The sequence below is a fragment of the Pleurodeles waltl genome, chromosome 11 (genome assembly GCF_031143425.1).
Source record: "Pleurodeles waltl isolate 20211129_DDA chromosome 11, aPleWal1.hap1.20221129, whole genome shotgun sequence".
NCBI lineage: Eukaryota > Metazoa > Chordata > Amphibia > Caudata > Salamandridae > Pleurodeles > Pleurodeles waltl.
This window is the reverse complement of record NC_090450.1, coordinates 735,767,405-735,794,681: the sequence shown is the minus strand read 5'-3', so window position 1 is coordinate 735,794,681 and position 27,277 is coordinate 735,767,405. Positions and strand designations below refer to the sequence as shown.

Genomic DNA, 27,277 nt, shown 5'->3' with positions numbered 1-27,277 from the left:
AGCAGATTATTTCTATTTGCATCCCCTGCACGGGCCAGCAGTTCTCGTTCCCCACCAAGGCTTCTTGGACAAATAATGTCATCACCATTTATACAAGCTTTCACCTCTGACTCGAAAAGGTGTGGAAAAAACGCATGGTTTGATACATAACGTACAACTCAAGGGCTCCTCATAATGCAACTTCCTTGCCACGGCACCTGTGGCCTGACCAGCCTCCAGCTGAAGGCCCCGTCCATAATCAACTCCAGGCAACTCAGGGTTGGATTAAAAGGTCCAGGACTACCAACAGGTCAGTCCCCCCTTCAGCCGGCCCATGCTCGTCAAAATCATTACACCATCAAGGGGCCAAAACCATCCAATCGGTCCAATTTCTGGATTAGCCCACCTTCTGCTTCCAGTGTGTGTTTGCATGCAATGCAGCCCCCATCGCAGGTCCAGGACCTCTGGAGATGCTGACTACCACTTGGTCAAGGGACCCAAGAGGGTGCTTACTGGGCCCGCAGAGTTAAGGTCCTGCTGTCTTTGTGTTCTAGATGGCATTGCAACCCTTTGCAAGAAGCTGAAGCAGACTCTTGTAAGCTCCTGCCTTTGGCATAACTAATGGCGGCACTCTGCTATGAGCAGGGTACTCCAGTTCATTCCTCTCAGCTGTGTTGGCCAGCCTACCTCTTCCTTTATGAAGGCGAGCCTTATGAAAAAGACAGACGTTTTTCATTTTTGGCTCCTAAACTTTGGAATGCCCTGACAGTCTTCGTGTATCATTCACAACAACCTTTCATACAGAAAGTTGAAAAAAATGTTCATCCAATCTGATCATTTCCATAGGTCAAACACCACGGGGGCAATGAAGAGGTCTCCTAATTTGATGATTTTCATGGGGCACAGATCTCAAGGGAGCCCAAGCCTGACTTTTTTGTTTTAGTAAGATTGAATTCAGTAAATATGGGACTAAAAACTGTCACCAGAGAGTTTCCCGCTGTAACTCGAAAAACCTCTGGAAAAGCTTGATCAATGTCTATACAAGAAAAAACAAAAACCTTCTATTTAATCATATAAGAAAAAGGCCAACTTTTTGCAAATTTGTTCTGAGCGGGATAAATTGACTGATAGTCCTACTTTCCGGTTTGGTGAGTGCATTTGCAATTTTGACAAATTCTCTCGAAATGTCCCTGAACTACAAATCCTCTCCCTTTAGTACTTCAGTTGTCTAGTTTTTTTCTGGATTATCTATTACACCTACGAAAATCAGAATAAGTCTATCTCTGCCTCCGTGTTCCTGAGCCCTAGCCACAAATGTATAATTTGAACATACGTGTACAAACGCCTTGACTTACAGGCGGTCGTTCACTTTTGAAAGTCACAGAGTATGAGGTTGCAATTGTAAAAGGATTTAGACTAGAACAATAATAAGGCTGTGTTGTGTAAGGCTACGCCTGGAAGCTTAGCGAATTTGAAAACAATGTAAAACTGAACCCAAGCAACGAAGAAAACACAAATGATAAGTGTTGCTTTTATTCTCTCTACCTCCTCTCCTCTCGCTCATCTTTTTACTTCCCACCAACTCGTTCCCATTGCTTCTGTTGATCACCATTCTCGCTTTCTCGCTCCCTTTCTCATAATCCACCTTCTGTTTCCATCACTTGCAGGCACTCTGAAGGCCCTGGACAGGGCTGAGACTGACGTCAGAGCTATTGCTGAAAAGTTTCAACTGGACCGCCTCATCTCCCCCCTGAGCACAGCCCTGTCGAAGGGTGAAGTTCAGTGCACCAAGTATGGAGCGGAAGTGAAACGCTACGATTATTACAGGTGAGTGAGGGGGGATATGGAATTGGATGGGGAGGGAGCGAGACAGAAGAACAAGTGAAAAATGGAAAGAGTGAGACAGGAAGGTGGTGATCAGGACCAGCTTGGGGGTGACTTTACTGATAAAGATGTATTTCTACCCAGATGAACGTTAGGATATTGAAAGACTAGAGAAAAAAACACAATGTTCCAACCTATACCATGCAATTTGCATGCAGTTCTTTGATGACATTTCATAAGTCATTGTGCTATTTTAGGATATTAATTTAGGAACTGCACGTAACCGCTGGTCTATCCACATTAGGTACATTTCTGTGTTCTGCCCGGTACACGTTCTTTGAAGCAGGCTTGTGAACCTTCTACACTACTTTATGATGAGCCAAAACTGCCATTAGACAAAACTCCGATCTGCTCCAGCAGGAACTTTAATCACCAGAATTATCTTGACATTTATATTGTTGCTTGAAAACTGTGAGACACACAGCGAACTCTGCAGCAGGTGCTTTTAAACTCACGTTATTTCTAAACATAGGGAACCCCCAGCACCCTTCTCCCCCCTCCACACACACAGTCGCCACCCCCATCCCCAAAATCTGTGCTAGGTACGGCTGCGCTGGTCACACAGCCCTCGAGCCAGCCCTGGCGGTGATTAAGATGGGACAAAGAAAAGCTGGAGATTGAGCAAGAAAAGAGGCAAATGACTGAGCTGAAGAGGACGAGAGGGCAAGAATGTGATTGGATCGATAGAAATGGACAGGGGTTGATTGGGCGGGAAGAGACAGAGATGAGAGGATTGCACAAGAAGAAAGGGTGAGGAAAAATGTTGGATAATAATAGAGGGAAATGATGGGTTTCGACATGAAGAGAGGAATACTGGAGGATTGCACCAGAGAAGGGAGATGAAGAGGTTGTAACGATCTTTTTGCTAGTTACAGATCACTGCAAAAAATGAAATTTACAAATGTTCTTTTAGTCATTAGGAAATTGTGCAGGGTAATGGTTTGGAAATATTATTCCTAATAGTGGGAAAAGGTATAGTGAAATATTTTTCAAGCAGACGTAACCAAAGGTATGGAAATAGAGCAGTATTTGTGCTTGTTTTACCTCTGTTAGATGTGTTATACTGCAGTCAAAGCCCTAAAAGTCCTCAGTAACAGGTGTCTAGGTTTGCTTCTGAGTCAAAACCTGTGGGGCTGAGCCCACCACCAATTTTAGATGAGTGGAAATTAAAAAAAATACTTTATCAATAAAAGCAAAATGATTTTATTTACCACAATAACAAAATAAGTACGTTTGTACTCACTTCTATTGCATTCATTTGCAATCTGCTGAGCTGTATGATGAAGACTGTCAAACAATGGCCAACCTGTGTTGCTTTCAGCACATTCTATCACCTATTCCTCCCTCTAGCTGTTGATGAGTTATCTCACTGTCACGAATTCTCTCATTGCATCTACCACCCTTGACCCTGCATTCACACTCATGCTCCTACATACATTCCCTCAACTAATCAACACTCTCAACCTCTAGGTATGCTAGTGCACGCTGTGCTTGCTCTATATCTGCTGTCACTTCCATCAGCTGTCACTGTTCGCTCTCACACACTACATCCATTTTCAACCAACACATCCAACCTTCTGTCTCACATCCACCGTTTTGCATCCAGTTGTATCTGCTTTGATGGCCTTCATCCACTTTCATACTCCACTTTCACTCTTGCGTCCCATCCACACGCACGCCACACATTCGTTTTCTCGCTCCCTCCCCAATCACATTTGCGTTGAGTTTCCTGCCCCATATCTAATCTCCTACTTTTGTAGTTCTCCAAAGCCCCTGTTTTCAATACCAAAGGACAAAGCATAAATTGCCCTTTCTCCATAAATTACTCAAAAATATGAGGCTTTAAGTAGTACCTTTTCAATTCAGGAACGTTGTTTACATTGTCCTGGTGTGTTTCCCAATACAAATCCAAGTTCTCCATAACCCACCCCTGCCGTGACAAGAATGGGCTCTACTTTTTCAGTAAATTTAATTTTATTACATTTTTATAGAGTTTTACACTGTCCAGTTCACTGTTTCATGAGACCATGAAAGGTTTGCATTAGCCACTATCACATCCGAACATGAAGATACAAGACCCAAGCTAACAAAGAGGAAAATATAGATATTTTACAACAGGCTGGTGCCTATTATAGTGGGTCGTGGATAGCGTCAGTCGCAAGTCTAGTTCTGCCTGACATGGTACTTCTGCTGGAGCTTTATTACATTCTACCTTCGTTGCAATTTTATCTCTGCAAAATTTCTCTCCAACTTTGAAGAAAGTTAGTTTCGGTGAAAGGATCTCTAGGTTGTGTTGTCCTCTTTTTGCCATTGGTTCAGGAATAGATTCACTTCCAAACACTAGAGTCTACGTCAATTTAACGTAATTTGCGATAAACAGACATAAAAAAAATAGTATATGCTGAATGGCATCTTCATACGGAATATTTAATACCCCCTTCTCCCTTTTCTAGTTATCATAAAGTTTAAGAAATAAACACAAACAGCGGCCATTGTATTAGTGCAGGCTCCATTAGAAAATATATTTAGAGAGACATGATTTAAGCATGTCACGCTGCTTTTCTGGCAACCATCACACTAGTGCTTCTGAGAAAAGTTTTCCTTGCCTTTTCAGCTTTCAGCTAAACAGAGATTTAGCTGTTTGTTGGCTAGTCTGTTTTTTCAATACACTACATATATTTTCCGTGGACTTTGGGTCAACGTCCTGCTCACAATTGCCTGGCTTTGTTGTCAGTCTCACTTCCCTGTTTCTGACTCAATGGCTTTCCTTCCTACTCTCTTGCTTCTCGTGCTCAAGAACATCGGGCCTCACAGTGCTCTGAATGAATGATTTATTATTTCACTGCTGACTTCTGATCAGTTACTCTCTTGCTCTCTTACTCCTTCCCATCGCACTCCTTTCCCCTACTTCACCCCCAAACGGTGTCCTGTGTGTCCCATGGTGCCCTGCTCTATTTTTTAAATATTTTTTCATTTGTTTTGTGTTACAGCAAATACAAGTGCAGTGCTCATAAACATTCCCTCCTCTCACTGACATTTAGTCCATCACATTGCTCTCTAGGACCATATCCTATTTTCTGCCCTTGTGTCCACGGCAACCCCTTTACTGCTACCATCTGAGCTAGACTGATCAGTTCCAGGGAATTCCAAGCACTGGGAGGTCTGTGCCCCTGGGGCAGAGTCTAGGTACAGCAGCATGTCTGTCATCATCCGCCAGTTTTGATTGTCTTCTTGGGTCCTATTATCTGTCTTGCACATTGCAAGACTTATATCCTCGGCTACCAACCATTCACCAGCATCCCGATATAAGAGGGCGTTCTTGGTGTGTCCAGTGTATTAGGATTCTGCACTTTGCTAACAATAATACCAGCGACACAAATAGATACTGTTTTTGTGTTTTTTATACTTTTTTCGATTCTTGCTCCTATTGCAGGTACCCATCTTAAAATGCTTCTGATTATTTCAAGAAGGCCACCCTTATTAGTGCATTGCTGCACGTGTGACTGGCTTCTACAAATGGTTTTGCTTTATTTTCACAAATACAACTCAGAGATGGCTACCACAGATTTATTAACATGATTCATTAAAATAAACCAAAATGCATTAAAAGGTGGTCACTTTAAATTTGAGCACACATTGCCAGCCATATTTAAAAGGCATTTTAATTTGGTTTCCCGTGATAGCCATCTTTAAAGCATTTAGTAATGTTTTAAAATCCATTATAAGATGTATGAGCGCACATGTTCAGGGTCTATCTAAGTTTAAAAAAGAGCATTGTCAAAGTCAAGATGCTCATACTATTGGTTTGCCAATTTTTGTTTCGCTTATTCTTGAGTAGGTCAATTATTAGAAACGTATGCTTGCCAGCAATGGAGTAAGGAGTTTAGGGGATACTCACAATTGGTTCCTGCACTAAAAAGCTCATAATACCACTGGCACCCATAAGAGCGACCCTCTGTGAAAACATGCCTTTTCATTTGTATGACATTTTTGCAGATATTCTGGGCATTTCTCCAATTTTTGAAAGTAGCAATCCAAAATTCCATAGGTGCATTTTCATCACATATCCATGATCAGCAAGCTCTATAGCCATGGGCTGTCTAATCACTGTATGAGAAAGCCTCTGAAGAATAAAAAACATCAAAACATCCAGCAGCATACTACAATTTCGAAAACTATAAATATAAAACAGAAACAACAGAAACAGATGTCAAAGGCTTAAAAATCTTGACTTAGCGTTGAGCTATTTTTGCATCATTACTCACTGCATACAGAAAGCGTATAGATTAATCATTATTTTTTAAGGAGGAATGCATCACTTCTTCATCAGAAAATAAGGGGACTCCAATTGACATCTGTTTCCTTTAAATTCCCATTGAGAAAAAATTGTCATACTTGTTTTGTAGCTATGTCATGTATTAACATGGTATGCCAATAAAGTTGTTTGTAATTTAGACTACTGGGACTTGGTTGGGAAGCGGAGGTGGAGAGGCCATAAGACCCGACACAGTCAAGGCTGTAGGTTTCAGGGAGCTGGCTATTACCAGTATTCTCAATCATCATCTAATTTTCTCTTCTTCCCCCAGGTGGATTGTGGGAATTGTTCTTTGCAGTGTTGTGCTTCTGATCATCGCCTGTAACCTCGTGGGACTGTCACTGGGACTGTGGGGGCTCTATCTGCGAGGGGATCCAACTGAAGAGACTTTTCAAGGAGAAACCGGCGCATCAGTACTAATATCGTAAGTTGGCCCAGCGTGCATCTCCATTTCACATTTGACAGAATGGATTCGCTGTCTACAGAGGATGGTGACCTCCCACGTATCCTCTGGAGCAGTAGTTCTTAGGGCATATTTACAAGCACCTAGCACCACCGTGCACCGACATAGCTTCATTTTTTTTAGGCTACGGTGTCTTCCCCCCGCTGTATTTACAAAGTGGCGCAATGCTTGCATTGCACCACTTTGTAACAACTTGCGCCACATTATGCCTGAATCAGGCATAATGCATGCAGGGGGATTCCGATGCAGAGAGACACAAAAAAATGGCGCAGTGAAATTTACAGCATTTCACTGCACCATTTTTTCTGTTATTTTTTAAGCCTGCTCAGAGCAGGCGTTAAAATGATGCACTCATTTTAATCAATTGGCCTCCTTGTGCTTTGCTACACTAACATCACAATTGTTGGCACGAGTGCAGCAAAGCGCCACAACAGCATCAAAAAGTTTGACGCTATTGTCCTAACTACCGCCATGGTGTGCCATATTGTAAATATGGCACAACCATGGTGTCGTTAGGTGGGGCAGGGGCGACACAAGAAAAGTGATGCTTCGGGACCGATGCACCACATTCTTGTGAATATGCTTCTTCATCTTTTGACTTCTGTTAACCCCCACTTAGTCATTACTGGAGTATGGGGACCCCAATGAATCATTATTAGAATTCAGGGACCCTCAGTGAGTCATCATTAGAATCCGGGGACTACTGCCCAAGCAATTTCTACAATTTGAACAGCAAAACAATACACAAAAACACGCACACAATCATTTATCAAACAAATACAGAATTATGAAATATTTTATTTAATTCACAAACAAATATAATAAAAAAATAATCCAAATTTTAAATTCAATTCAAAGGTCGAACATTCTGAATTCAGTTGAGGCTGCCCATCGTGGATACTATATTCTGTTGGATGCTCTAGCACTGCTCACACAAATCCATGTGAGGATGCCAACTTAATTTCAGGCTTCAGTTTTAAATTCCTTCATATTTAATGATGATTTTAAAATTATATATTTTTTGTTTTGCTTCTTTATTCCTATCCACCTTATTAATCCATTAATATGGTTTAATTTTCTAAGCATTCGTGGATCCCCGAGTAAGCACTGTAAACCCTCAGCGGTCCTCAGACCACAGTTTAAAAAACAATGCTTTGGAGCATCTGAAGGCTTCTCCTTATGTCTCTGCATAATACCTAGAGGCAGAGAGGTGGGTATATCTTATATCTCAGAAATAACAACGGCTTACTATTAGAAATGGGTTTTTTGGTTGGCAGTCAGGTTGCCCTCTGTCCAAGCAAGAACCCTCACTCTAGTCAGGGTAAGTCACACACAATCCAAAATCAGCCTGTGCTCACCCTCCGGTAGCTTGGCACGAGCAGTCAGGCTTAACTTAGAAGGCAATGTGTAAAGCATTTGTGCAATAAATCATACAACACCATAGCATAACACCACAAAAATACACCACACAGTGTTTAGAAAAATATATAATATTTATCTGGGTATCTTCAGGTCAAAACGATCAAAGTTGCAATATGAATTTGTAAAGATATCACTGAAAAGTGTTATAAAGTGTCTTAAGTCTTTAGAAAGTAAACAAAGTCTCTTTCAAACACAAAGTACCTGGTTTCTGGTGGAAAATCTCCTCAGAGGGCCACAGGAGAAGAGGTACGTGGAAAACTGGTGTGTGCGTCGATTTCTCCTCAGCACACACGGACTTGCGTCGTTATTTTCCACGCGGGGAGTCGTGCGTCGTTTTCCGGCGCGCAGACAGTCTCTTTCTGTGGTTCGCGGGTAGTACCAGATTTCCCGGGTCTGTGCGTGGATTTTCCTGCTTGTTTTCCGGCTGCGCGTCGTTCTGCGGGGCTGCGCGTCGAAGTTTCGATCTCACGGCAGGCGTTGCGTCGATTTCTCCTGGGGAGTCGGGCGGCGTTGTCCTTGCGAGGCCGTGCGTCAAAGTTTTGATCTCACGGCAGGCGTTGCGTCGATTTCTCCTGGGAAGTCGGGCGGCGTTGTCCTTGCGAGGCCGTGCGTCAAAGTTTCGATCTCACGGCAGGCGTCACGTCGATTTCTCCCGGGAAGTCGGGCGGCGTTGTCCTTGCGAGGCCGTGCGTCAAAGTTTCGGTCGTCCCGAAGGCGTCGCATCGATCAGCGTCGGTGTGCGGCGTTTTTCTTGCCGTGGAACAAGCTGTGCGTCGAAAATTTCGGCGCACGGAGCATCCAAGAGGAAGAGAGAAGTCTTTTTGGTCCTGAGACTTCAGGGAACAGGAGCCAAGCTCTATCCAAGCCCTTGGAGAGCACTTTTACAGCCAGACAAGAGTTCAGCAAGGCAGCAGGCCAACAGCAAGGCAGCAGTCCTTTGTAGAAAAGCAGACAGATGAGTCCTTTGAGCAGCCAGGCAGTTCTTCTTGGCAGGATGTAGTTTCTGGTTCAGGTTTCTTCTCCAGCAAGTGTCTGATGAGGTAGGGCAGAGCCCCTGTTTTATACTAAGTTGTGCCTTTGAAGTGGGGGTGACTTCAAAGAGTGTCTAAGAAATGCACCAAGCCCCCTTTCAGTTCAATCCTGTCTGCCAGAGTCCCAGTAGGGGGTGTGGCAGTCCTTTGTGTGAGGGCAGGCCCTCCACCCTCCCAGCCCAGGAAGACCCATTCAAAATGCAGATGTATGCAAGTGAGGCTGAGTACCCTGTGTTTGGGGTGTGTCGGAGTGAATGCACAAGGAGCTGTCAACTAAACCTAGCCAGACGTGGATTGAAGAGCACAACAAGATTTTAGTGCAAAGAAATGCTCACTTTCTAAAAGTGGCATTTCTAGAATAGTAATATTAAATCCGACTTCACCAGTCAGCAGGACTTTATATTACCATTCTGGCCATACTAAATATGACCTTCCTGCTCCTTTCAGATCAGCAGCTGCCACTTCAACAGTGTATGAGGGCAGCCCCAATGTTAGCCTATGAAGGGAGCAGGCCTCACAGTAGTGTAAAAACGAATTTAGGAGTTTTACACTACCAGGACATATAACTACACAGGTACATGTCCTGCCTTTTACCTACACAGCACCCTGCTCTAGGGGTTACCTAGGGCACACATTAGGGATGACGTATATGTAGAAAAAGGGGAGTTCTAGGCTTGGCAAGTACTTTTAAATGCCAAGTCGAAGTGGCAGTGAAACTGCACACACAGGCCTTGCAATGGCAGGCCTGAGACAGGGTTAAGGTGCTACTGAAGTGGGTGGCACAACCAGTGCTGCAGGCCCACTAGCAGCATTTAATCTACAGGCCCTAGGCACATATAGTGCACTCTACTAGGGACTTAGAAGTAAATTAAATAGCCAATCATGGATAAACCAATCAATAGTACCATTTACACAGAGAGCATATGCACTTTAGCACTGGTTAGCAGTGGTAAAGTGCCCAGAGGTCAAAAGCCAACAACAACAGGTCAGAAAAAATAGGAGGAAGGAGGCAAAAGGTTTGGGGATGACCCTGTCAAAAAGCCAGGTCCAACATGACCCCCTACCAGCCTAAAGCCAGGGGAGAACAATCACTATCCTGATGTACTTCCCTGTTTGAGGCGACTGAACAAGGACCCAGGCCCACAACAGCAGGGCCATGCTCCAGTTCTTCGCCTATCCCTCTGTCCATACTCTTAGGGCCCACTAAGCCAACCCATGGGGAACCTTTCTCCTTACCTGCGGATCCCATCTGTGCAGCACCTAACCTTACTTTGCTCACAGATGTATCCCAGGAGCAGGATAGTACCACCATGGCCAACACAGTGGTGTTGCCTACTCTACCCCCGGGGTGTGACACTTGTCCCCTCCCCAGGGATAACTCTGTCCACCCGGACAGCAAGCCACAGTGATTACTGACAGCTGCCAGGGATGAGAGCCAGGCCCCAGGCCTCTCAAAGCTCTCCCACCACTGTGGCTGTGGAGAGTGGGGGCGGTAGCCCCAGGTGCTGGGCACCCTTTAACCACTCTCCCTTCCACCAGGTCAGGGATGACAGCCTGAACCTGGTCCTCCCCTCTGGGGCTCTGTACCCTCCCTCCTGGAGCGGTACCCCCAGAGTCCAACATGGTCAGGGTGCTTATAGAAGTCGCCCTGTACCATTCCTCCACCAGTGCAGGGCTGTTAACCTGCAACTGGCCCTCCAACCTGGGGTCTGTACCTTCAGGTTGGACTAGGGCCCGGGGTGAGGCTTCCCTCCCCCTGCCCTCCCTTCTGGGGTCCAGCACCCTCCAACTAGGAGTGGCCTCCTCAGAAGACAACATGGTAGGGGCACTGTTATCAGTAGCCCCTCCCTCCAGGTCCGGGGGGACACCCTGAACCTGGTCTTCCAGCCCAGGGTCTGTACCCTCAGACTGGATCACTGCCTGGCAAACCAGGAATTTCTGGGAGGCACACCTACCCCCCACCAGGTCAGAGTTTAACCTCTGAACCTGACCATTCAACTCAGAGTCACCACCCTGAAGTTAAACAATTGCCTGGCACGCCAGGACTTCCTGGAGGGCACACTGACCCTCCACCAGGTCAGAGTTTAACCTCTGAACTTGGCCATTCAACTCAGAGTCACCACCCTGAAGTTGAACAATTGCCTGGCACGCCAGGACTTTCTGGAGGGCACACTGACCCTCCACCAGGTCAGAGTTTAACCTCTGAACCTGGTTCTCCAACCTAGGGTCACCACCCTGAGGTTGGGCAACTGCCTGGCACACCAGGACTTTCTGGGAGGCACACCTACCTCCCACCAGTTCAGAGGTTAACCTCTGAACCTGGTTCTCCAACCCAGGGTCACCACCCTGAGGTTGACCAATTGCCTGGCACGCCAGGACTTTCTGGGGGCACACCTACCCCCCACCAGGTCAGAGTTTAACCTCTGAACCTGGCCATCCAACCAAGAGTCAACACCCTGAGGTTGGACAATTGTCTGGCACAGCAGGACTTCTTGGGAGGCACACCTACCTCCCTCCAGGTCAGAGTTTAACCCCTGAACCTGGGTATCCAACCCAGAGTCACCACCCTGAGGTTGAATCTTTGCCTGGCATGCCAGGACTTCCTGGGGGGCACTCTCACCCCCCACAAGGGACACACTGTCCCGAAGGGCCACACAAGAGTCTGGTTGGCGCAGGTCTCCCGACCTCTGACCATCCGGCAGAGTCTGGGTTTCCCCCAAACCAGAAACAGTTTCACCTGGGTCATTCCTGGGGGGCTCTGCTCTCAGAGCTGACCCCTGACTCTCAAGGTCCTCCACTGGGGTCTCCAACCCCCTCTCAACCCTATGTCTGGACTTCTGCACCCCCTCACTAGGAGGGGTACTGCCAGACACCAGAACTGTTGGGATGCTGGCTACAGTCACCCCCCCCCCAAGTTCTTCTGACACTGCGGGGCTTCCCTCAAAAGGTGGCCCTACGGTACAGGCTAGGCTTCCCTCCTGGTGTTCCCTCATGGAACCCTCTATGACCTGGGACCTACTTGGGACACTACAATCCTTTCCCACCTCACTCGGTTGGGAACCACCTAGACCACTCCCTTCAGGAGCACCCCCAAATGCCTCTTCAGACTCTCTGGTACTCACCCAGAAGTCTGCCTCCATTGTAAGTTCCCTGGGGTCAGAGAACTCACACTCCACCTGGTGTTGGCGTAGCTCTGGAAAATACGGACCAGACATATCCACCCAGCAATTACATCACTCTGCCCTTCACATGTATTAACCACAGTACCCTTCACCCAACCACCCAGTAACTCAACCTTGGAAAAGCACTCTACCTCACCCTCCTGAGACTGGTGAGACAGTATCTGTCTGTCCCTGACACTCAACCCATACTCTTCTGGGATGTCTCTACACTCTATATCCAGGACGTCCACCAGGGGGGAACCCTTTTCTCTGTCACTCTCTGCTAGAGTCAGTAAAGTGTCCCTCCCCCCAGTAGGAATATGACTCCCTGTGCCAGTTCCCCAATCCTTCTCAGGGACCCTGTGCATAACGGGAACTACCTCATACCCTTGAACCGCCTGGGGTGTGTCAACTCCCTTCTTCAAGTTGGGCACCACATCTCTGGGCTTGTGCCCTTCTTCAGCAGTACTAGATGCAAGATTTTTGCTGCCACCATCTGAACTGGACTCAGCCCTTCCGGCCTCCAGTTTTAGCTCTTTACAGCTCAGCTCATGAGCTGCAATCTTTTCTTCTTCCAGGGCTAAGAGTCTTTTTGCCTCAACCCTTGCAAGATACTCCTCTAATTGTTGCTCCTGTCACCTTTGACCTTGGAGCCATTCATCTATCTCTGGGTCTCTTTCCTCATCTGAGTAGTCTTCCTCCTCATGTGAGCAGTCTTCCTCCTCATGTGCGTAGTCCTCCTCCTCATCTGAGGGGTACTTAGTCATTTGGTTTCTTGCTGCCTCTCTCTCTGCCCATCTTTCCTCCCCCCAGACTATGTAGTTATGTAGCATCTCCGCCTTAGTAGATCTCCTTGCTACAGGAAGGCCCCATTTTCTGCAAAGCTTCCTTAGGTCAGCCTTAGTGAGGTGGTCAGTACGAACAAAGAATGAGTAGGTAAGCAATCCCATTCTGATAAGATCTTACCAGCAAAAACCAAAATCCAAAGTCCAAAATATCAATAGTATTTCCAGGAGGACATCAGAGAATCAAAAGCCAAAAATAGATGAAAAATCAAGTTGACCTTCAACTGTGGGTAGGTAGTGAAATACTTAGCTACTGTATGTCACTGCACAAACACAAGTCCTATCCTCACCGCTGATCACCAATGTTAGAAATTGGGTTTTTGGTTGGCAGTCAGGTTGCCCTCTGTCCAAGCAAGAACCCTCACTCTAGTCAGGGTAAGTCACACACAATCCAAAATCAGCCTGTGCTCACCCTCCGGTAGCTTGGCACGAGCAGTCAGGCTTAACTTAGAAGGCAATGTGTAAAGCATTTGTGCAATAAATCATACAACACCATAGCATAACACCACAAAAATACACCACACAGTGTTTAGAAAAATATATAATATTTATCTGGGTATCTTCAGGTCAAAACGATCAAAGTTGCAATATGAATTTGTAAAGATATCACTGAAAAGTGATATAAAGTGTCTTAAGTCTTTAGAAAGTAAACAAAGTCTCTTTCAAACACAAAGTACCTGGTTTCTGGTGGAAAATCTCCTCAGAGGGCCACAGGAGAAGAGGTACGTGGAAAACTGGTGTGTGCGTCGATTTCTCCTCAGCACACACAGACTTGCGTCGTTATTTTCCACGCTGGGAGTCGTGCGTCGTTTTCCGGCACGTGGACAGTCTCTTTCTGTGGTTCACGGGGAGTACCAGATGTCCCGGGTCTGTGCGTGGATTTTCCTGCTTGTTTTCCGGCTGCGCGTCGTTCTGCGGGGCTGCGTGTCGAAGTTTCGATCTCACGGCAGGCGTCGCATAGATTTCTCCTGGGGAGTCGGGCGGCGTTGTCCTTGCGAGGCCGTGCGTCAAAGTTTTGAGCTCACGGCAGGCGTTGCGTCGATTTCTCCTGGGAAGTCGGGTGGCGTTGTCCTTGCGAGGCCGTGCGTCAAAGTTTCGATCTCACGGCAGGCGTTGCGTCGATTTCTCCCGGGAAGTCGGGCGGCGTTGTCCTTGCGAGGCCGTGCGTCAAAGTTTCGGTCGTCCCGAAGGCGTCGCGTCGATCAGCGTCGGTGTGCAGCGTTTTTCTTGCTGCGGAACAAGCTGTGCGTCGAACATTTCGGCGCACGGAGCGTCCAAGAGGAAGAGAGAAGTCTTTTTGGTCCTGAGACTTCAGGGAACAGGAGCCAAGCTCTATCCAAGCCCTTGGAGAGCACTTTTACATCCAGACAAGAGTTCAGCAAGGGAGCAGGCCAACAGCAAGGCAGCAGTCCTTTGTAGAAAAGCAGACAGGTGAGTCCTTTGAGCAGCCAGGCAGTTCTTCTTGGCAGGATGTAGTTTCTGGTTCAGGTTTCTTCTCCAGCAAGTGACTGATGAGGTAGGGCAGAGGCCCTGTTTTATACTAAGTTGTGCCTTTGAAGTGGGGGTGACTTCAAAGAGTGTCTAAGAAATGCACCAAGCCCCCTTTCAGTTCAATCCTGTCTGCCAGAGTCCCAGTAGGGGGTGTGGCAGTCCTTTGTGTGAGGGCAAGCCCTCCACCCTCCCAGCCCAGGAAGACCCATTCAAAATGCAGATGTATGCAAGTGAGGCTGAGTACCCTGTGTTTGGGGTGTGTCTGAGTGAATGCACAAGGAGCTGTCAACTAAACCTAGCCACACGTGGATTGAAGGGCACAACAAGATTTTAGTGCAAAGAAATGCTCACTTTCTAAAAGTGGCATTTCTAGAATAGTAATATTAAATCCGACTTCACCAGTCAGCAGGACTTTATATTACCATTCTGGCCATACTAAATATGACCTTCCTGCTCCTTTCAGATCAGCAGCTGCCACTTCAACAGTGTATGAGGGCAGCCCCAATGTTAGCCTATGAAGGGAGCAGGCCTCACAGTAGTGTAAAAACGAATTTAGGAGTTTTACACTACCAGGACATTTAACTACACAGGTACATGTCCTGCCTTTTACCTACACAGCACCCTGCTCTAGGGGTTACCTAGGGCACACATTAGGGATGACGTATATGTAGAAAAAGGGGAGTTCTAGGCTTGGCAAGTACTTTTAAATGCCAAGTCGAAGTGGCAGTGAAACTGCACACACAGGCCTTGCAATGGCAGGCCTGAGACAGGGTTAAGGGGCTACTGAAGTGGGTGGCACAACCAGTGCTGCAGGCCCACTAGCAGCATTTAATCTACAGGCCCTAGGCACATATAGTGCACTCTACTAGGGACTTATATGTAAATTAAATAGCCAATCATGGATAAACCAATCAATAGTACCATTTACACAGAGAGCATATGCACTTTAGCACTGGTTAGCAGTGGTAAAGTGCCCAGAGGTCAAAAGCCAACAACAACAGGTCAGAAAAAATAGGAGGAAGGAGGCAAAAAGTTTGGGGATGACCCTGTCAAAAAGCCAGGTCCAACACTTACTGTTTGAATTATGGTTCAGAAACTGATTTGATTTTATGAGAAGAATGTAGTTCTGGCAGGTTTTTCCCAATGTTTACTATGCAAGTTTTGTGGAAATGTTGGAGTCATTTAAAAAAACAAGGAATTTCACTTCTTCAACAATGTCAAGAAAACAAACTTCCATTAGAATTTTGGCCATTCAATGTGACACAAATTTTAGTAAAGTTCTCTGGTAATGAGGAGATGTTTAGGTTTTATTGCTGTTGGGCTTGAATACATTTTAAGACATCGATTTTTTATTGTTTACTAAACATTGCTTGATAGTGAGATTATCGGTGTTGGGGCATGAATGTCTGGTGCTTGGTATACAGTTGTGCTCTCCTGTACTGAGTGCCTGACTGCGAGTGTCTGTTATACTGATTCTTTGCATTATTTAATTGTGTTCACAGAGGCCTAGGACTGTCCTTTCACATGAGAGACATCTTGGACCTGTCCTGTGCCCTGGAGGGGTACACCAAGCTTGCCCTTATTTTGCTGCCAGTAGACTACTGTCACTGGGTTAGCATGTAGACTAGTAGTGGCAGTGTACTGTGTTTTGTGAATCAGTAGTTGTGTCAATGGAGTAGACGCCTACTGGCCCACTTGTGTAGAGTTTGTGTATGTATGTGGGTTGTATGGCACATAAATTGTGTATATGATGTGCTGGAGAGATAGATGCCTGTTTCGGATACCCTGGCCTGTTACTATGCACAAAATGGAGATGAGGTGGTTTTCTTAGACAGTGGCTATATGCTGCTGACATTCCTGAAGCTGGAGGGAGGAGACATAGATACTGAAGTGGTGAGAAATGTAAATGTAGATTTATATAGCATGGCTTATCACCCATGAGGGTCTCAAGGCACTGTCCATGGGCTCGTGGAGATTAAGTGATATGCCCAGAATCACAGGACGTTGCGCCAACGCCAAGGCTCGAACCCGTATCTTCAGCTCCTGAGGCGGTTTCTGTGAGCGGTGCGCTACATCCTCTCCCTTGTGAGAAAGAAGACAAGGGTTCTTCAGAAATATGATGAGGCGTTTTGCTGAGAGGAGTTGTTGATTAGCCTTCCCATAGACTTCCACTTGGCAGATGGTGATGCTGTGAGGTGGGACTATAGGACCTGTTGAGGAAGGTGAAAAAATGCCTTAGGTGAAGCTAGCGTGATTGCTGTTCACCATGGCTAAATCTAGCCACGGTTCAGAAAGCACACTTCTATTTGTGTCTCTGCTGTGGGGGTTCCAAGCTGAATACTACCCTGGTGTGAAGAGCATCACCCTACACAAAGTCTGTGTCTACAGAGCAGTCTGAAAAAGACATTTGAAAATAAGGCCTATCCCAAACTGGTTGAGAAGGTGTATACAGGAAATCCACATCTTATGTCTGCTTTGACCGTATAAGAATGGGATCCATTGAATCACTAGTTGTTCAGGTTCCAAGTTCAGTTTGACCCATGAAGGAGAGTTCTGCAGTTTATTCAGAGGACTTCTGTGCACTCAGAGCTAGTGTCTGCCTGCCAGCTTCCGGGAAGTGAGAGGACACCATGATGTCTTACCTTGATGGAATAAGCTATTCATCTTACCAGAAGTGCCTCGTATCTAGCCTGCCTGCTGAGCGAGGGAAGGAGCCTGCCAACCTTGCAGGGACATGCTACCCAGGGAAAGCCAACAGTAGCAAAACCCTGTTGGTGTTGGGGACTGTCAGGAAAATGAAGGTGGAGGAAGACATTCTCTAAGCCCAAGGAGGGAGTGGAATCAGGCTCCGGTATTGCTTTTCTAGGCTTCAGTTGTGGATATGTGGCTAACCTTGCTGACATTTGCTGACCATGCCACTGTCCAAGAAATGTAACTGCAGCTGAGCTCACTACTAGGCCAACAAGTGTGACTGCAGCCAGTTTTGCCACTGTGACCAATAAGTATGCTTGCAGCAGTCCTTGCCACCTTGATCAAGAATTGTGCCTGTGAATGCTTGGTAAACCTATACCGCATAGTGACTGGATACTGATCGTGGCCAAACTACATGCAAAATCAGATGGCGTGCCTCCCTGAAGCTGGGTGCATAATCATACAAATTGCTGAAAAACTGGTTGTAGAATTTGTCAAGCTGACAGCAGTTTCTCATACTGTCTTGTCGCAATGAAAAGACCTGAATGATGGCCATGAGAGGGCTGTATGCCCATGGCTCCATACCTACTAGTCGAGTTTCATAAATTGGACACAGTTCTGTATTAAGATGACCAACACCTCCCCATCCTGTTTTTTTGTTGCTCTTTTGTTTTCAGTTTGTGCAAGGTTTCAGTGGTTTAAGGCTAGGCGTAATTTTGGACTAACAAGAACCATTCGATGTGTTATATGTTTATGCTTGATATCGATAGTGACTCCCTGTGGCGCAGTTTATAACAGACCTTGTCAAATATTTTATAGGAACTGGGGGTTATAACCTCATATGACTATGTTATGTGCGTCCTATCACAAACTTGCTCGAAATTGTTTAATAAAGATACTTAAAAAACAAGAGACATGTGCCTGAAGCTGTCTGTCATGCCGCTGTACGTCCTCCTTTCAAGGCGGTGTGGTCCTCCTGCAATGCACCACCACATGACCCAGAAGCAGGAGTGAGTGAAGGTGTGTGTTGTCGATTTCCTGCATCCGTAGTTTGAAGACGGAGTTGGTGAGAGTCTAAAAGAGACTGCACTGTACTGAGTGCTGCTTATGTTGAACCGAGGTAATCTGCAACTGGACCTAGATTAGTGCTGCATAAACATTCTAACTCTGGGGAGAACCACCCTCGCCTTTGCAGAGGAGAGGCACACTGGTAAAGAGAAGAGATGGGCGATATTCGAATCCACAGTAACCCTGCACCAGTTCCTTCAGTAGTGTCGGTCAGTATTTCCTGTGTCGTGTTCCATCTTAAGTGTGTACAACAAACCACCTTTCTTAAAGTTCTGGGTTGGGCAATCAGTTATTGTGCTGATGTGTGATTATAGAGTACTGAGGTGCCACACCACCACACTAGCACCCTGAGAAATTTGTGATTCGAAGCCATCACTGCTACTGAGAGTCAAGTGCTTCTACGAGGTCCAGTTTGCAGAGCAGACTAGGACAGGCGTCCGAAACATCAGAAGCGAACTACCCCAGCACCCAGGGTTAAGGCCCATTAGCCCCTGCTTATCCCTATCACCGCCTGAATTAGATCGAACAATCGACGAAGAATGTGATTTTACTATAATTTTGGGTGTCATATGGGTATTGTTGGATGGGCATATCAGAATCCTCCATCTTGACACTCGGCTTCTCACGTATAATGTTCAACAGTGTAGGAGCTGGAACCTCTGCTGCCTCGCCCCCCCCCCACACACACACACACATTCCGCAGGAGACCAAGATATGGGTAAGAGCTGGGTTTCCCTCTTGTAACAGATTTGCACACCGTCACCTGTATTCCATATTCCAATTGCGCTGCTTTTTGGTTTGCTAGTCCAGTTGTTGTTTTGTAAGTGAGAAAAGGCTGCAACTCTAAGAACGCATTTGTTTCTTAAATGAAAGCCTAAAACTGGAAGCACATCATTACACTGACAGGTAGCCATGGGATCACCTATCATATGGTAAGAACTGTCACAATACATAGCAGAAATCGAAGAAAAGCAGCCAGTTAAAGTAAGGCTCAGAATTATAACTTCAGGTTGTTATAACAAAACACAGTGTGATATAATATGACGGCCTTTGGGACTGGGTCTTTTCAAAAACGGTTATGTGCTACATCTGTGTTATTTCCCTGATGCCCCTCAGACATACTCTGTGTACATACTCCCGGCGCCTTGCGTGTGTGTTATAGGTAGTTAGGTCCACAAATATGAGAGTCTGCACAAGTTAAGAGTGTGTATTAGTTCCTCCTGTGACGTGCATGCAAAGAATATATGTCTATCTGTTGCACATGGACTTTGCTGTGTTTTTTAGTTGTTTGTAGTGAATATTGCTGTTCATGTTATGTGCAGTGCGTGTTGTGTCATCCTTGTGCATAGCTGCCGGACGACACAGCGGTGTTATTAGGGTTATCACCTTTGCTTAATTTGAGCCGGTGGTTTCCGCTGTGGGGCACCGGCACCTAGTTTTCTGCATCAGGCATTTACTGCGAGCAAAAGACACGTATAGGAAAGTCAGAGGAAAAGAAAAACGAAAAAGCGTCAGAATGGGAGAAATCAGAAAGCTGCAGGAGTGAATTGAAGGGACAGGGAGTGGCTGTAAATGGATTAAAGAGGACCGAGATGGCTTTAGGATTAGGCTGCCTCAGTATTCTGTGCTCGCACATTTAAATGCACCAGTCGTGTATTTCAAAGGAGAACTTTAGGCACCGGAACCTTTTAATCTACAAATTAAGCCCTGGTTATCACTTTGTCTTTTGTAGAGTACAATGGGCGCAGTAAAGACACACCTGGCTCCCTCACATGAATCGGCAAACCTCTACTCCTGTTTTTAAAGTATATCTGATGTGACTGTGAAGTATTTCTCATATGTTCTATACAGAGCCGTTTGTTCGGTCAGTTTGAGCTAAATCCTTAATATAAGCGGGCGGTAACAGCTACAATAGTAAAACATAGATTTACTAAATTATAAATGAATATATACAAGTTATATGTTCCCTGAGAAGACAGAGGTGAACAGAATGGAGGATGTAGATAACGCGAGAGTCGAAGGCGCGAGTCTTCAGACATTCAGTAAACATTAGGACATGATGAACAAAAGTTGTGCAAAATTTTCATTTCGCTGTGACTACCCTTTAACTCTGTGGCCCCAGGAAAGTGTAAAACGTAACAAGCAGCGCGTTTCATGCATTTTAATGAGTCACGAATCCTATTGTGACTCCTGTGAAAACTAGTGCATGGTGGGATGGAGGCCTGCATGGGACAGCTAACCTCCATTTCAATGTTCGCATTTGAAAGAGCCTGCTCTGTGACCACTGACACGTCTCTCCACACACTAATGTATGACTTTCTCCTTCCAGGAGTGCTGGTCTCAGCTTCTTCTTCTCCTGGCTACTGATCCTGCTGGTCTTTGCCACATTCCTGGTCGGAGGGAATGTCCAAACCCTGATCTGCAAGTCCTGGTCCAATGGAAATATTTACAGAGTAAGTCTAACTTTCTTATCTGAGACAACAGAAATGTGGTCAGTGGCAGTGCAAATGTCATACCGGGGGCAATGCTCAGAAGTGTAACTTTCTGGCAATGGGGCAATGGAAACGTGTAGGGAAGTGTAACTTTCACACATGGGAAAATAGAAACGTATGGAAGGAGCTACGCTTTCAGACCTCGAGCAATGGAAACGCCCCGGTGAACAATGAAAACATGCAGGGGCAGTGTAACTCTCAGACCTGTGACAATGGAAACGTGCAGGGGCAGTGTAACTCTCAGACCTGTGACAATGGAAACGTGCAGGGGCGGTGCAACTCTCAGACCTGTGACAATGGAAACGTGCAGGGGCGGTGTAACTCTCAGACCTGTGACAATGGAAACGTGCAGGGCGGTGTAACTCTCAGACCTGGGGCAATGGAAACGTGCAGGGGCGGTGTAACTCTCAGACCTGTGACAATGGAAACGTGCAGGGGCGGTGTAACTCTCAGACCTGTGACAATGGAAACGTGCAGGGGCAGTGTAACTCTCAGACCTGTGACAATGGAAACGTGCAGGGCAGTGCAACTCTCAGACCTGTGACAATGGAAACGTGCAGGGGCAGTGTAACTCTCAGACCTGTGACAATGGAAACGTGCAGGGCAGTGCAACTCTCAGACCTGTGACAATGGAAACGTGCAGGGGCAGTGTAACTCTCAGACCTGTGACAATGGAAACGTGCAGGGCAGTGTAACTCTCAGACCTGTGACAATGGAAACGTGCAGGGCAGTGCAACTCTCAGACCTGTGACAATGGAAACGTGCAGGGGCGGTGTAACTCTCAGACCTGTGACAATGGAAACGTGCAGGGGCGGTGTAACTCTCAGACCTGTGACAATGGAAACGTGCAGGGGCGGTGTAACTCTCAGGCCTGTGACAATGGAAACGTGCAGGGGCGGTGTAACTCTCAGACCTGTGACAATGGAAACGTGCAGGGGCGGTGCAACTCTCAGACCTGTGACAATGGAAACGTGCAGGGGCGGTGCAACTCTCAGACCTGTGACAATGGAAACGTGCAGGGCAGTGCAACTCTCAGACCTGTGACAATGGAAACGTGCAGGGGCGGTGTAACCCTCAGACCGGTGACAATGGAAACGTGCAGGGGCGGTGTAACCCTCAGACCGGTGACAATGGAAACGTGCAGGGGCGGTGTAACTCTCAGACCTGTGACAATGCAAACATGCAGGAAGTGTAACTCTCAGACCTGTGACAATGGAAACGTGCAGGGCGGTGTAACTCTCAGGCCTATGGCAATGCAAACATGCAGGAAGTGTAACTCTCAGACCTGTGACAATGGAAACGTGCAGGGGCGGTGTAACTCTCAGACCTGTGACAATGGAAACGTGCAGGGACAGTGTAACTCTCAGACCTGTGACAATGGAAACGTGCAGGGGCAGTGCAACTCTCAGATCCGGGACAATGGAAACGTGCAGGGCGGTGTAACTCTCAGGCCTGTGACAATGGAAACGTGCAGGGGCAGTGTAACTCTCAGACCTGTGACAATGGAAACGTGCAGGGGCGGTGTAACCCTCAGACCGGTGACAATGGAAACGTGCAGGGGCAGTGCAACTCTCAGACCTGTGACAATGGAAACGTGCAGGGGCAGTGTAACCCTCAGACCGGTGACAATGGAAACGTGCAGGGGCAGTGCAACTCTCAGACCTGTGACAATGGAAACGTGCAGGGGCGGTGTAACTCTCAGACCTGTGACAATGGAAACGTGCAGGGGCGGTGGAACTCTCAGACCTGTGACAATGGAAACGTGCAGGGGCGGTGTAACTCTCAGGCCTGTGACAATGGAAACGTGCAGGGGCAGTGCAACTCTCAGACCTGTGACAATGGAAACGTGCAGGGGCGGTGTAACTCTCAGACCTGTGACAATGGAAACGTGCAGGGGCGGTGTAACTCTCAGGCCTGTGACAATGGAAACGTGCAGGGGCGGTGTAACTCTCAGACCTGTGACAATGGAAACGTGCAGGGGCGGTGTAACTCTCAGACCTGTGACAATGGAAACATGCAGGGCAGTGCAACTCTCAGACCTGTGACAATGGAAACGTGCAGGGCGGTGTAACTCTCAGACCTGGGGCAATGGAAACGTGCAGGGCGGTGTAACTCTCAGACCTGTGACAATGGAAACGTGCAGGGGCGGTGTAACCCTCAGACCGGTGACAATGGAAACGTGCAGGGGCGGTGTAACCCTCAGACCGGTGACAATGGAAACGTGCAGGGGCGGTGTAACTCTCAGACCTGTGACAATGGAAACGTGCAGGGCAGTGCAACTCTCAGACCTGTGACAATGGAAACGTGCAGGGGCGGTGTAACCCTCAGACCGGTGACAATGGAAACGTGCAGGGGCGGTGTAACCCTCAGACCGGTGACAATGGAAACGTGCAGGGGCGGTGTAACTCTCAGACCTGTGACAATGGAAACGTGCAGGGACAGTGTAACTCTCAGACCTGTGACAATGGAAACGTGCAGGGGCGGTGTAACTCTCAGACCTGTGACAATGGAAACATGCAGGAAGTGTAACTCTCAGACCTGTGACAATGGAAACATGCAGGGACAGTGTAACTCTCAGACCTGTGACAATGGAAACGTGCAGGGGCAGTGCAACTCTCAGATCCGGGACAATGGAAACGTGCAGGGCGGTGTAACTCTCAGGCCTGTGACAATGGAAACGTGCAGGGGCAGTGCAACTCTCAGACCTGTGACAATGGAAACGTGCAGGGACAGTGTAACTCTCAGACCTGTGACAATGGAAACGTGCAGGGGCAGTGTAACTCTCAGACCTGTGACAATGGAAACGTGCAGGGGCGGTGTAACCCTCAGACCGGTGACAATGGAAACGTGCAGGGGCAGTGCAACTCTCAGACCTGTGACAATGGAAACGTGCAGGGGCAGTGTAACCCTCAGACCGGTGACAATGGAAACGTGCAGGGGCAGTGCAACTCTCAGACCTGTGACAATGGAAACGTGCAGGGGCAGTGTAACCCTCAGACCGGTGACAATGGAAACGTGCAGGGCGGTGTAACTCTCAGGCCTGTGACAATGGAAACGTGCAGGGGCGGTGTAACTCTCAGACCGGTGACAATGGAAACGTGCAGGGGCAGTGCAACTCTCAGACCTGTGACAATGGAAACGTGCAGGGGCAGTGCAACTCTCAGACCTGTGACAATGGAAACGTGCAGGGCGGTGTAACTCTCAGACCGGTGACAATGGAAACATGCAGGAAGTGTAACTCTCAGACCTGGGGCAATGGAAACGTGCAGGGGCGGTGTAACTCTCAGACCGGTGACAATGGAAACATGCAGGAAGTGTAACTCTCAGACCTGGGGCAATGGAAACGTGCAGGGGCGGTGTAACTCTCAGACCGGTGACAATGGAAACATGCAGGAAGTGTAACTCTCAGACCTGGGGCAATGGAAACGTGCAGGGGCGGTGTAACTCTCAGACCGGTGACAATGGAAACGTGCAGGAAGTGTAACCCTCAGACCGGTGACAATGGAAACGTGCAGGGCGGTGTAACTCTCAGGCCTGTGACAATGGAAACATGCAGGAAGTGTAACTCTCAGACCTGGGGCAATGGAAACGTGCAGGGGCGGTGTAACTCTCAGGCCTATGGCAATGCAAACATGCAGGAAGTGTAACTCTCAGACCTGTGACAATGGAAACGTGCAGGGGCAGTGTAACTCTCAGACCTGTGACAATGGAAACGTGCAGGGGCAGTGTAACTCTCAGACCTGTGACAATGGAAACGTGCAGGGACAGTGCAACTCTCAGATCCGGGACAATGGAAACGTGCAGGGGCAGTGTAACTCTCAGGCCTATGGCAATGCAAACATGCAGGAAGTGTAACTCTCAGACCTGTGACAATGGAAACGTGCAGGGCGGTGTAACTCTCAGGCCTATGGCAATGCAAACATGCAGGAAGTGTAACTCTCAGACCTGTGACAATGGAAACGTGCAGGGGCGGTGTAACTCTCAGGCCTGTGACAATGGAAACGTGCAGGGGCAGTGTAACTCTCAGACCTGTGACAATGGAAACGTGCAGGGCGGTGTAACTCTCAGGCCTGTGACAATGGAAACGTGCAGGGGCGGTGTAACTCTCAGACCTGTGACAATGGAAACGTGCAGGGGCGGTGTAACTCTCAGACCTGTGACAATGCAAACGTGCAGGGGCGGTGTAACCCTCAGACCGGTGACAATGGAAACGTGCAGGGGCGGTGTAACTCTCAGACCTGTGACAATGCAAACGTGCAGGGGCGGTGTAACTCTCAGGCCTGTGACAATGGAAACGTGCAGGGGCAGTGCAACTCTCAGACCTGTGACAATGGAAACATGCAGGGGCGGTGCAACTCTCAGACCTGTGACAATGGAAACGTGCAGGGGCAGTGTAACTCTCAGACCTGTGACAATGGAAACGTGCAGGGGCAGTGTAACTCTCAGACCTGTGACAATGGAAACGTGCAGGGGCGGTGCAACTCTCAGACCTGTGACAATGGAAACGTGCAGGGACAGTGCAACTCTCAGATCCGGGACAATGGAAACGTGCAGGGCGGTGTAACTCTCAGGCCTGTGACAATGGAAACGTGCAGGGCAGTGCAACTCTCAGACCTGTGACAATGGAAACGTGCAGGGCAGTGTAACTCTCAGACCTGTGACAATGGAAACGTGCAGGGGCAGTGTAACTCTCAGACCTGTGACAATGGAAACGTGCAGGGGCAGTGTAACTCTCAGACCTGTGACAATGGAAACGTGCAGGGGCGGTGTAACCCTCAGACCGGTGACAATGGAAACGTGCAGGGGCGGTGTAACTCTCAGACCTGTGACAATGCAAACGTGCAGGGGCGGTGTAACCCTCAGACCGGTGACAATGGAAACGTGCAGGGGCGGTGTAACTCTCAGACCTGTGACAATGCAAACGTGCAGGGGCGGTGTAACTCTCAGGCCTGTGACAATGGAAACGTGCAGGGGCGGTGTAACTCTCAGACCTGTGACAATGGAAATGTGCAGGGGCGGTGTAACTCTCAGACCTGTGACAATGCAAACATGCAGGAAGTGTAACTCTCAGACCTGTGACAATGGAAACGTGCAGGGCGGTGTAACTCTCAGGCCTATGGCAATGCAAACATGCAGGAAGTGTAACTCTCAGACCTGTGACAATGGAAACGTGCAGGGGCAGTGCAACTCTCAGACCGGTGACAATGGAAACGTGCAGGGGCAGTGTAACTCTCAGACCTGTGACAATGGAAACGTGCAGGGCGGTGTAACTCTCAGGCCTGTGACAATGGAAACGTGCAGGGGCAGTGTAACTCTCAGGCCTGTGACAATGGAAACATGCAGGGGCGGTGCAACTCTCAGACCTGTGACAATGGAAACGTGCAGGGGCAGTGTAACTCTCAGACCTGTGACAATGGAAACGTGCAGGGGCAGTGTAACTCTCAGACCTGTGACAATGGAAACGTGCAGGGGCGGTGCAACTCTCAGACCTGTGACAATGGAAACGTGCAGGGACAGTGCAACTCTCAGATCCGGGACAATGGAAACGTGCAGGGCGGTGTAACTCTCAGGCCTGTGACAATGGAAACGTGCAGGGCAGTGCAACTCTCAGACCTGTGACAATGGAAACGTGCAGGGCAGTGTAACTCTCAGACCTGTGACAATGGAAACGTGCAGGGGCAGTGTAACTCTCAGACCTGTGACAATGGAAACGTGCAGGGGCGGTGTAACTCTCAGACCTGTGACAATGGAAACGTGCAGGGGCGGTGTAACCCTCAGACCGGTGACAATGGAAACGTGCAGGGGCGGTGTAACTCTCAGACCTGTGACAATGCAAACGTGCAGGGGCGGTGTAACCCTCAGACCGGTGACAATGGAAACGTGCAGGGGCGGTGTAACTCTCAGACCTGTGACAATGCAAACGTGCAGGGGCGGTGTAACTCTCAGGCCTGTGACAATGGAAACGTGCAGGGCAGTGCAACTCTCAGACCTGTGACAATGGAAACGTGCAGGGCAGTGTAACTCTCAGACCTGTGACAATGGAAACGTGCAGGGGCGGTGTAACTCTCAGGCCTGTGACAATGGAAACGTGCAGGGGCGGTGTAACTCTCAGACCTGTGACAATGGAAACGTGCAGGGGCAGTGTAACTCTCAGACCTGTGACAATGGAAACGTGCAGGGCGGTGTAACTCTCAGACCGGTGACAATGGAAACGTGCAGGGCGGTGTAACTCTCAGACCTGTGACAATGGAAACGTGCAGGGGCGGTGTAACTCTCAGACCTGTGACAATGGAAACGTGCAGGGGCAGTGTAACTCTCAGGCCTGTGACAATGGAAACGTGTAGGGGCGGTGTAACTCTCAGACCTGTGACAATGGAAACGTGCAGGGGCGGTGTAACTCTCAGACCTGTGACAATGGAAACGTGCAGGGGCGGT

The 27,277-nt window shown here is 47.9% G+C and overlaps 1 protein-coding gene across 2 annotated transcripts in view; it reads left to right on the top strand.

Annotated features, from left to right (window-relative positions):
• PROM2 (prominin 2) overlaps positions 1–27,277 on the top strand; it is a 409,319-nt gene that overhangs the window by 284,796 nt on the left and 97,246 nt on the right. For both annotated transcript variants that reach the window (XM_069214431.1, XM_069214433.1), the window contains exons 10-12: positions 1,647–1,806; positions 6,450–6,602; positions 20,680–20,803. In XM_069214431.1, the coding sequence (XP_069070532.1) occupies positions 1,647–1,806; positions 6,450–6,602; positions 20,680–20,803 (437 nt within the window). The remainder of the gene's footprint in view (positions 1–1,646; positions 1,807–6,449; positions 6,603–20,679; positions 20,804–27,277) is intronic.